At 39.9% G+C, this 12170-nt stretch overlaps 1 protein-coding gene across 4 annotated transcripts in view; it reads right to left on the bottom strand.

Moving 5' to 3' along the window:
* The window catches only part of RGS12 (regulator of G protein signaling 12), an 87434-nt gene that overhangs the window by 30782 nt on the left and 44482 nt on the right, over positions 1-12170 (bottom strand). For all 4 annotated transcript variants that reach the window (XM_042467659.1, XM_042467660.1, XM_042467662.1 and 1 more), the window contains 6 exons: positions 10556-10725; positions 6648-6740; positions 5363-5506; positions 2867-3046; positions 2240-2393; positions 1829-1905 (listed from right to left, as the gene is read on the bottom strand). In XM_042467659.1, coding sequence (XP_042323593.1) covers positions 1829-1905; positions 2240-2393; positions 2867-3046; positions 5363-5506; positions 6648-6740; positions 10556-10725 — 818 coding nt within the window. The remainder of the gene's footprint in view (positions 1-1828; positions 1906-2239; positions 2394-2866; positions 3047-5362; positions 5507-6647; positions 6741-10555; positions 10726-12170) is intronic.

Below are 12170 nucleotides of genomic sequence, written 5' to 3'. Positions count from 1 at the left end.
GTCTTAATGTCCATCTTTGTGCGTTGCAAGAATATGAAAAGCACCATAACCTTAATTAACTTTCTTATGGTCTGTTTATCAGACATCTTGTCAAAGCTTTGCACAGGAGAGCAAGATATTGAGTGCGCTTACCACATACAGAAGCCACATTATCTGAAGGAAGTTACAGCCTAATAATACAATTTGCAAAATACACTAGCAAGGTACAACTTCTAAATATTATAGATGACAAGCAGCCACTTCTTTAAATGGGCTCTAAGGTATTTTAGTATTGCAAAACATTTCTTTAAACATGCTGAAGAAAAGGAACAAATTCAGGCAGGTAACTGAAGCTCTATGGCATTCTGATATTCATTACCATTAAATTCATTACCAGTTGATTCAGCATCAAGTTAAGCTCCTTACAGCTACGACACCCACTCAAGCAGAGGAGATATGTGAATATATTGACTTTCCACTCACACAACTAAATCACAATCAAAAGCCCTCCCCTCTCCAATCAGCACCAATAAGCCAGAAAATGGGGTCTACAAATATGAATTAGTTAAAAGCAAGAAAGACCACTAAAGCTGCAATTACTTTTCCATTTACAAGTTACACTGCTCCTCTACAAATTGAACCTGTCACTTAATAAATTATTACTATTATTATTACATTGGGCCCTTCTCTTATGTGGTGATCCATCCTGGACCACCACCCCCAATGTAAAGGAAAAAATGTGTATGCTCGAGACCATTGAAAACAATGGGGCATGTGCATGCATTGCACTGTGCCATGGGGGCATGTGTCATTGGTTCTGCTGTGCAGCTTCAGCGTAAGCTGAAAGCCATGTATTGCGCAAGCTAACTGTATTTACCTTTTATTTTTTTACCTTTTTATTGTCTACTTTTCTTTTTAAATTCTTTATTATTATTTATTTTGTTATTTATTTTATCTTTTAATGTTAATTCTTTATTATTATTATTATTATTATTATTAATTTTTTATTTTTAAAAAATCCTCCTCCTCCTCCTCCTTCCTCGAGTGATACAACTTTTATAGACGGTACTTCAATGGATTCTCTTCAATGGACCCTGATATCTTAAATATCTAGATTTTCTGTCAATGCTAATTCACTTCTCAAATGCAGGAATTAATAGTAAATAAAAACCATTTGAAGAAGTGTCCCAAGTTATATTTTTTTCTAAATGTTCTGGAAACTATAAAAATAAGCACTGTTTTTCATTGCTAAATGATTATCTGGATCATGACTATATATTCCCTTTGCAGATGCATGTGGAGCAGGAGGTACGTAGATTTCTTTATATGTTATACAGACCCATTTAATTCTTCTCATATTATTTCTTCCTTGTATACTCTTTTATTAAGAACAGAAACTAAAAAGGGCTCCTTCCAGTCCAAAATGGAAGTTCCATGTTAGTTTTGAAAGGCTGAATATCATAACGGCACCAGATCCCATCTGATCTTAGAAACTAAGCAGGGTCAGCCCTGATTAGTACTTAAGTGGGAGATCACCAGTGAACAGCAGGTGCTGTAGGTTATATTTCAGAGGAAAGAACCGCCAAAACCATCTCTAAGTATTCCTTGCCTAAGAAAAATATATGAAATTTATGGCATTACTGTAGGTTGACAGGCAACCTGAAAGTACATACAGACACATACACAAGAGTCCTCCATAGTGTCAAGCAGACAGAAAGCATTCATTTCACATTTCTATGTCTACCAAGGAGTATTTTTCAAACTCGCCTTAATGCACAGGAAGTAGGGTTGATTTATTCATTTACTTCTACATATTCACTTTTTTCCCGTTCAAAAATGCATGCCTTACCATTTCAAGACTTGCAGCTGATGACAAGGAGTCTTGAGATTCATGTCTGTATGATAGTCCATTGGGCTGAGCAGAATCTGTGGGGAAATCTTAAGTCATAAATGGTGCCAATTAATTAGAAAATACAGTAACAGAATCTTATTAGAAAATCAAGTCAGTGTATACAAAAATGTTCACACATAAGGTGAATGAATTCCACATATTCACACAAATAGCTGCCTAATAATGCTTTTAAATCAAGTATTTTATATTGGAAAATTGAGGTGCTGTGACTCTCAAAATCAGAAAGGACCATAAACAGCAGATTTATAATATAGCTATGACTAATATGTTAGAAATTTTCAAACTTCTTCTCTTGCCATGTAACTACAAGGGGTGGTACACAAACAGTAACTGGATTTTCAAACTCACCTTTAGGGTAATCACCATTTTCCTTTTTCTTCTGAGATCTCCCCAAACTCTTGCTTCTGGACCAGGAAAAAAAGGTCCCCCTTTTCTTCCTTTCTGAGTCTTCCTCTCCTGATTCTTCATTTAAGGATCTCCCAGACTTGGATTTTCCACCCAGCTACCATCAAAATATAATTCTTAAAAATTAGCTGGACATTTCACATTAATTTAGAGAGCATCCAAAACTTTCTAGACTTGATTTCTTGTTGCCCTATATATACATACAACTAACATTCATCCATTTGCCTTTTTAAATAATTGGTGGAATCATACCCTATTTTGGTGAACTTTTCTACCCACATTTATCCAGCTTCAAAGCAGAGGTGAAGCTGGAACTAACTTCATAATACAGGATACTAAATACTATCCATATTGCCTAAATAACATCCATTAAGAGTGTAACCCTTACAAACTTCAATCGTCCAAAATTTTGCAGCTCAAATGAAGATGAAATATCTTTAGCACAGTATGTTAAATCAAAATATTATCTATTAATTTATTTTTTGTCTATAAAGAGAGGTTATCAATAAACAAAATGGTTGTCACTGGTTAAGTTTTTAGGTTCTAAATCATCACATAAGAGAGTCTAACCTTTTTTGGTGTTGAAGCAGTAGACCACTCAGAACCCAAACTGTGTTTAGAAGTAGGACTACTGGAAGCATATTGAGGATCAGGAACAGGACGGCCTTCAACCTCTGCTAAAATACATTCTTGGTATACTGGAGATTTCAGAAAACGTGTATAGCTGTCAAACTTCATCAAGTTGAAAATCTGAGAAGCAAACACATTAACATTTTAGATAGTATTGAGCTAAACTTTTATAAGTACCATTTCCACAAAAACACTGTATTTTTTCATCAAGATAATGGTTGTCCACATAGGCCAAATAAAATGTCCTCTGCCCCATGCCCACAACAATAAGTGCAGAGGACACAGGGCCCAATCCTTGGTTGTGGCGCAAACAGTCTGAACAATGTCTGGTCAGTTCAGCACCAAACCCACAGTGTAACACCCTTAAAACATTTTTTTAAAGTCATGTTATACTCCAGATCTTCCCAGAAGATCCAGAATCCTCTGTTGCAATGTCAGGTGGCTGTTTACAATACATCCCATTGTGCTGTCTGGCATGGTGGTGCCACATCACTGGCTCTGAGGTCAGAATGAGGCAGTCAGCCATGTGGTCAATGCTGGGTGCCTCATTCTTGTCTCAGAGTGACTTGTCACCACAGCAGTCACACTGAGTGGCACAGTGGGACATGTTCCAATGGGCTGCCTAGTGTCGCAACAGAGGGCCCTAGGTAATAGGAAGATGGTGGGGCAGCTTTGAGGCCAGAATACTCTGGAGTGCTCCTAGAGTAATCCTGGCCATTATTACTTATCTTTATGTTTGAAAAGAAAATGGAAATGACATACATTTTAAATGAAATATTATAAGTAAAAATAGTCCATGCACAACTAGAAATAAAAACGTGATATGATTTAAATGATTGCCCTGAGAAGGCTGGAACCAAAACATTTTAAATCTGTGGACTTAAATTTGGTTTCCTTTACTGTCTCCCACTGAAATTATTGAGACTAAAGGCACTATGCAAATTATTTTAAAATGCCTTCAAGTCATTTCCAACTTATGATGATCCTAAGGCAACCATAAAAGTTTGTAAGGGTTACACTCTTAATGGATGTGTTATTTAGGCAATATGGACAGTATTTAGTATCCTGTATTATGAAGTTAGATAAGACCTGTCTTTGATAGTTAAATGCATCTCTATCTCATCGGGAAAAAGATGGGATAAGGTGTGTGTGATAATCTCCTAAGACTTGGAACAGCAGCTATCAAGGAACTAGACAGGTTCCTGATGATTAAAGATAAATAACTTAATACTAAAGTTAGGATTGTCAATACCATCATATTTCCCATTTCTATGTATGGTTGTGAAGGCTGGACAATGAAGAAAGCTGATAGGAGGAAAACCAATTCATTTGAAACATGGTGCTGTAGAAGAGTTCTGCAGATACTGTCCAGCCATGAAACCCACCAGGTGACATTGGGCAAGTCACATGTTCTCAGCCTTATGGGAAGGCAATTGCAAACCTTCTTTGAACAAATCTTGCCAAGAAAGCCTCATGACAGGTTCGCCTTTGGGTCATCATAAATCAGATACATCTTGAAGGTATACAACAACAACAACAACAACATAAAGTATGGTAGCATCTGCAGTGAAGAAATTATGCAGTTTGACACCACTTTAACTGCCATGGCTCAGTGCTATGGAATCCTTGTAGTTTGCTGTGGCACCAGAGCTCTCTGTCAGAGAAGACTAAATATCTCACAAAACTACAAATCTCAGATCTCCACAACACTAATGCATTGCAGTTAAAACACTGTCAAATTGCATTATTTCTGTTTCTTCACATGCCCTCTATAATGCCAACTCTCAAAGAACTGCATTTTTGGTATCCACTTCTGGACTCAGTTTGACCCAAATATTTGAGAATCACCTGCTCCCTTATCAATCTATCCACAGATCAATGGGCTTCTTCTGCCACCAACTCTTTAGAAGGGCACCCCCATGTACACTTATTATTTTTAACCTCCCAACCCCTGTTTCCTCTTAACAAACCAAATGTTTTATCCTAAAAATGGCCAACTGCACCCTGGTCACTTGGAGACATATTCTGGAGGCTGGACCCATTTTAAATCATGGATTTTCAGAAGTGAAAATGCCATTGCTCTGATTTTCATAAAAAGCCCACCAAGCCTTAAAATTGTCTCCCTCATCCCTGGGTCTTTCTGGGGGATAGAAATCACTTTTTTTTTGCCATAACAGGAGTTGTAGGGCAAATAGAACAAAAGTACCGAGCACAGTAGCAAGCACAGGGGAAAGAGTGAATGTAGTGGAAGTGGTACTCATTAGCAGAACAAAATGCACTGTTTTTAGGCACATCTGTACACACATCCACAGTTATGAACAACATTTTAATTCTTATATTTCATTTTAAGAATAAGTCTGATACAAAGTCAAAGCGTTTCTCTGAAAATGTCCTCATGTTCACATGTTCACATTCACTATTAATTTCAAAAATTACCTGAAGCTGTTGATCTTTGAACATCTCTGGGTGCGGTGCATTGAGAACATCATCAGCCAGCTGTGCCTGACTATCGATATTAACTGGGGTTGTGGCTTTGCTACATAAAAATTTATTAAAGATCTCTCGAGCTCTGAAAGAAAGCTGCAAAGAACATCCTATTATTCATAGTGTATTCAAGACAACACGAGAAGTTATTGAGGATACAAGGCCAAACTAAACATGTAAATGTACTTAATGTATCTACGGTAATTTTCCTATTTTAAACAATAGGTGCAAGAACTTTCGAGTTTTGCTTGTTAGTGACCCAGAAGGTAGGACATGTTTTTGGGAATTCTGTTAATGCTCTGGAATGCAAAGAGAGTAATCGATCAGGTGTTTCTGGGGTAGGATGAGAAGGTACACGCCTCACTGTATTCACATTCCTCATCCTTACAAGAACTTCTTCCACAACATAGCGTGTTTACATAAGGAGCTGTGGAACTGTGCTTGTTGGTCCTGGCCTTTTTTGGGGGGGGGGGTTGACTCCAAATTTTGCTTATTTTGTAAGCTACTACTGATGTTTCTGCATTGAACAAGATGTTGTAAAGGACGGACTATGCTGTTACAGTTTCATACAAACTCAGTCAGTATTCCATTCACTACAAGCATTACATGAGTTAAGGTGATAGCCACTTGAACTCAGTACAGTGGGCACTGAGTTCCAGTGCCCAATGCATATCCTGAATATTAAGAACCAGATTGCAATAAATGCAGTGAACAGTGTATCTTTCCCTCACTATATATACTTGGTCCATTTTCCTTTGTATACTCCATCATATGCCTAATTTATAGAAAAGCCTCTTTCCTTTTTTGATCTGTTTGTTCTGGATAACAATAAAGCTGGTAGGACTAACTCCTCTTCTGCTTGCTTCTCTTCTGCTGCCAGACCAGTGCCAATGGTAGTTAAATGGCCATTGAGCCATGCAGCTTCTACGAATATGCTTGTGGTTTGTTAAAGGAAACAAACATGGTAGGCATGAAATAGTTAGAACATACAAATGTCATCTAAGGTGAACAAAATTTAATATACTCTTTCTCCAACACTTACAGTTCTGGCTAACACTCTGCGCGCTTCAAGCCAAATCTTAAATTGAGAATTAAGTAAGTCTAGCCCCATCTAGGTACGACACTGAACATTTCCCCCCTCAAAAAGCAAGTTCAAAGAACATGAACCTGCCCATACATTTTTGGACATAACTATGTGCGTGTACAACACACATACCACATTACCATATAGCCTTACCTCTTTTTTGTCATGAGCAGAAATGTGGTTGAAATATTCACAGGCTTGCCAAAATAAAATATTTTCTTCACTAAATTCTTTTCGTAGAAACTCCTAGGAAGAAAAAGAAATCTAATGTTACATTAAAAGACATTAGCTGTCACCCAAAGATGACCAAATAATTGTAGTTCCAAAACCTCTGCATTGGTCGCTATCGAAGGAACTCTCCTCTAGAGAAGAAGGATACTGGAGAAATGTTGGTTCCATAGCTGTCCTAGTCAAACTGGATTTCTTCACTTATGCACATTTTAGAAATAATCCCTATGCATAACCAGCTGCTTTTCAACATCTTTAAATAAAAACTAGTAATATCAGGACAGAATTTAAAAAGTGAGTTGCCATGGTAAGTTGTATTATAGTATACAGCAAGCAAAACCTATATCATGGCAGAGTACTAGCACGGGAACCTCTCAGATGGGAGAAACCATATCTTCTGAGAGTGATATACTTGCAGCCAATATCACATTTGTGTACTAAAAATGCAGAATTTCATTGGTTGTGCCCCTACACTTGTGTTGATTCTGATCCAGAAAACCATACTGGAGCATCCTATGAGATACTGTGACTTCTTGGCTCCTCAGATATCCCATATTTCCATCCAAAAGGATCATGCATACTTGCTTTCTTTATGGCGGGATACAGACCGCCCCTTTCCCCGATGGATCAGGGCCTCAGTCGCCACAGCAGCAACCCCGGAGGCCCTGCTCCTCCACTTTTCCAGGCCTCGGGGAAGTGGCAAAACGCCGCTTCCCCGCGGCCTGGAAAGGGGTTCCTTGGGGCTTCATGCCCCAAGGACACCCCGACAGTGGCGGGGAGAGAGAGAAAGGGGCCACTTGGCCCCTTTCTTTTCCGTATTGCTGGTGCAGCCATGTAAAGGCCGCGCCAGCGATATGCATGGTGAAAGGAGCTCTGTTTTGGAGCTCCTTTTGGCGCCGCTGAAAAGACTGCACAAGCGCCCTGTAGTGGCGCCAGCATGTAATGGTCATGCCGTTTGGATGTGGTGCGGCCGTCACACTGCCATTTTGATGTACAGAGTATGTGCTAGCATTAGGGAGCGTCTGTAAAGGACGCTCCAAGGCAACCCCAGCACATACTCAGTACATGCTAAAAGGCCCATCTGGACAGGGCCTATGAATCCCTCTCTATATTGCAATGCCTGCCACATCTATCCTAGCTGCTGTTTGGGCATGTAAAGCACCATGGACCCTTTACCTTTGATTTAACTTTCTCAGTTTCTATAACTTCAGTCTTAAGATCATGATTTTCTCATTTTATGTGTCCACAGATTATTCCTTACATGTTCATTTTCCAAATTCTGAGCCTTACTGCATTGTAAACAACCATGGCAAGCAGCAAAAGAAATGGGTTTACCCAAAGGGTGCTCATCAATGGCTCCTCTTTATCCTGGAGAGAAGTGACTAGCAGGATGTCACACGGTTCTGTCCTGGGCCCAATGCTATTTAACATCTTCATCAATGACTTAGATGAAGGAATAGAGGGCATGCTTATAAAATTTGCAGATGACACCAAATTAGGAGGAATAGCTAATACTCCACAGGACAGGATCAACATTCAAAATGACCTTACTAGATCATAGAATCATTGAGTTGGAAGAGACCACAAGGGCCATCCATCCTATATCTATGCATTTCATTTTTTCTACCTAAGTGCAGTACCTTACATTTCTCCCTGTTGAAATTCATTTTGTTAGTTTTGGCCCAGCTTTCTAATCTATTAAGGTCATTTTGAATTTTGATTCTGTCCTCTGGGATATTAGCTACTCCTCTTAAGTTGGTGTCATGTGCAAATTTGATAAACATGCCCTCTATTCTTTCATCGAAGTCACTGATAAAGATGTTGAATAGCATTGGACAGAACCCTGTGGCTCTCCACTAGTTACTTCTTTCCAGGATGAAGAGGAGCCATTGTTGATCACACTTTGGGTTCAGCCGGTTAACTAATTGCAAATCCACCTAACAGTTACATTGTCTAGGCCACATTTTACTAGCTTGTTTGCAAGCATATCATGGGGGACGCTATCAAAGGCCTTACTGAAATCAAGGTATGCTATATCTACAGCATTCTCTTCATCTACCTGTTAATTTTATCAAAAAGGAGATCAGATTAGTCTGGCATGACCTCTTTCTCAGAAACCCATGTTGACTCTTTGTGATTATGGATTCCCTTCTAAATGTTCACAGATGCTCTGTTTAACGATCTGCTCTAGAATCTTTCCTGGTATTGATGTCAGACTAACTGGACAACAATTGTTAGGATCCTCTTTCCCCCCCTCTTTTTGAAGATGGGAGCAACGTTTGCCCTCCTCCAGTCTGCTGGAACTTCTCCTGTTCTCCAGGAGCTCTCAAAAATTATTGCCAATGGCTCTGAGATTACATTTGCCAGTTCTTTTGATACCCTTGGATGTAAATCATCTGGTACTGGAGACTGAGGGCCCGAACAGACAGGTCAAAATAAAGCTGGTTCAGGTCACTTTGGAGGTATGCTGTTTAAATGACACATGCATCTTAAGAGGCCAGAAGCTGCACCAAAACTGCACTCCAGTCCTTAGCACTGGAGCGTGGCTTTGGCATGGCTTCTGGCCTCTTAAGATGCATGCATCATTTAAACAGCATACCATCAAAGGCGTGTTACAGACACGCTGAAAGTACATGCCGAGCACGTACTAGGGTTAGAAAGGGGCATCCTTTCCAGACACCCCTAACCCTAGTATGCGCTCGGCATGTACAAAATGGCGGTGCCCGTTCTACACGGGCGTCACCATCTTGACGTCGCGGACACCTAGTGTCTGCATATCGCAAGTGATGCGCGACTAGCGACGCCACTTCCGGGCCACAAAAAGAATCCGCTTTTTGTGGCTTTTTTTGCTGTGTCTGGGAATCGCACGGTTTGTCCGCTGCGGTTCCCAGACGCAGCAACCAGCGGCGCTGGCAGAGCGCCCTTTTTGGGTGCTCTGTAACGCGCCAAAGTCACCCAAAGCAGCTTTATTTCGGCCTGTCTGTTTGAGACCTGAAATTCATTTAGATTAACTAGGTATTCCTGTACTTCCTCTTTATTTATTCTGGGCTTCATTTTCCATATTGTATCCTCTGCTCCATTTTCCTCAGTTGAGCAACCTTTTCTTTTTCTGAGAAGACTGAGGCAAAGAAGGTGTTGAGTAGTTCTGCCTTTTCCCTATCCTGTTATCATTTCACCATCTTCTCCATGTAGTAGACCTACCACTTTTGCTTTTCTCACTTTAGCCCTACATGTGCTAGCTATTTGTTTGAATTCCTCCTTGGTGATTTCCACCTTTTTTCCATTTCTTATACATGTCCTGTTTAAAACTAAGCCCAATTGAAAGTTCCTTAGTTATCCATCCTGGTTTCTTGAGACACCACCCAGTTTTCCTCCTCGTTGGAACTATTTGAAATTGTGCCTTCAGTATCTCCCTTTTGAGAAACTCCCATCCATCCTGAACTCTCTTCTCTTTTACTATTCGTGATCACGGGATTACCCCCAGTATTTCCCTAAGTTTACTGAAATCAGCTTTTCTAAAGTCTAGAATGTGTTTCTGTGTGCTTATTTTGAGGGCAGAACACAAAAACATGGCATGGTGCAGCTTGTATCCAGAAATGCCCCAATTTGGCTGGAAAAGGTCCATCCTTGTAGAAGAAAGACAGACTAACTGTTCAGCTCATTATGGAAACCAGTGGTGCAATCAGAGGGTTCTCCCTGTGAGTTGGGAAATCCCGGAGGTAAACCAGCTTTTCCCCTCTGTCTGCTCAGTGCCAAAGTGGATTTTAGCTCAATTGTGTTAAGTTGGTTGATTTTAGCTGGATAGTGTTAAAAGCCTTTTCTCCATTACTTACAGAGAAATATCGGACCCCAACCGGATCCTGAAGAAGTCGTTCAAATGAAACAGCCCAACTTGCAACTCTTCTTTCTCGATGTCGTCGGCAGCTTTGGACACTTGGGAGACTGGCATTACTGCTGAGGCTATTATCACTGACACAGTCCTTCAAATCAGTGGTATTTAGTTCTGTTGCAGAAGAGAAAAACAGATTAATCCACCAACAAGGTTGCAAACCATTCTGAAAATAATTTAATTATCTTTAAAAATCCCAAAAACAATGCAATACCCCAACATTAGAAAAATGAGTATGAGTTTCTGTCAAACTGTATTATATGAATATAATGTAAATTTCAGTACACAATAAAATTTGCCCATTTATTTACAGCCTCGGAGGGATAGATGCAGGCCTAGTTCAATCAGGCCTGGCCTGGACTAAGAAGCAGAGTCCTCCCTCCAGTTCATCTTCCATGGTCAAGGCCTTAGAGGGAGAGGAGAACTGCTGGACCTTATTCCCTTCTCCACTGCCATTCCTTTCTCCTTTTGGGTCATGTCTTTTTAGATTGTAAGCCTGAGGGCAGGGAAGTGTCTAATTAGCCATTTGTAAGTCACTCTGAGAGCCATTGTGGCTGAAGACCAGGGTATAAATACTCTAAATAAACAAATAAACAAATATTTTATCATATATACTTGCCTGTAAGTTGAAAAAATCATTCTGGGTTAACTTTTATATGGGTCAATATGGTAACACAGCTAAAAAAAATGCTGATCTTTCGGATTTTTCTGCTGCGATGGGGAGAACAGAGGGTAGTTTGGTGGTCCCCAAAATTCGAACCTCTAGGAATCTTGCCACTCACCCTACCCTTGTTCCCACAATTCTTTCCTATTTGAATTGGGTTACTGGGTTACTGGTCCGCTGGTGGCCCCTTATTATTATATATTGTTTCTATTATTGTGTGGCCTTTTGTCTGCCCCACCCCCATCAGAAGCACGGTTGATGGAGACATGAGAGAGGGCCTTTTTGGTGACTGCCCAAGGCCCCCGCCCCAGGGAAGCCTGAATGGCCCCCTCTTTGTTTTTCTTCCATCTCTTTACCTCCCATCTGAAGTCCCTCGGACATGCACTCCTGTTTTTGATACTTTCTGGTCCCCCACAGCCCACCTCCAGAGTTTCTATGGGTGACTTGAGGCCAAATCTCCTTAATACCTCTTTCACAATACTGTTTCAAAATAATTACGTTAAGACATGGAAAGGAAACAAGGAGGGCATGGTAAGATGGGGGAGACCAAATCTGTCACTCTTGATGATAATTTTTGAGATAAAATAAATTATTTGCCAAAAACTAGGTTTTTATTACAGACATTATCCAGTTTGACAATTCATGTACCTACCGTTAAGCAAGGTCAAGGGGATGTGTCCGTGACTGTATGGCAAAGCCACGAGTTAAATATAAAGCATAGAACAAGTTAAAGAGTATATGATAAACTGTGCTAATAGGTTTGGTTACAGTATACAGATGCGATCAGTGGGAAAATCTGTGGTTAGATGGACTGAAATTTGTATTATGTTATGATCTTAAAGAGAATTTTCCTAAAATCATGTATTATAGGTATATGATGTTTAAAAATGCCTAG

Source organism: Sceloporus undulatus, chromosome 5 (assembly GCF_019175285.1).
Source record: "Sceloporus undulatus isolate JIND9_A2432 ecotype Alabama chromosome 5, SceUnd_v1.1, whole genome shotgun sequence".
NCBI lineage: Eukaryota > Metazoa > Chordata > Lepidosauria > Squamata > Phrynosomatidae > Sceloporus > Sceloporus undulatus.
The sequence above is the reverse complement of the archived record's forward strand: the minus strand, read 5'-3'. Positions and strand labels throughout refer to the sequence as shown.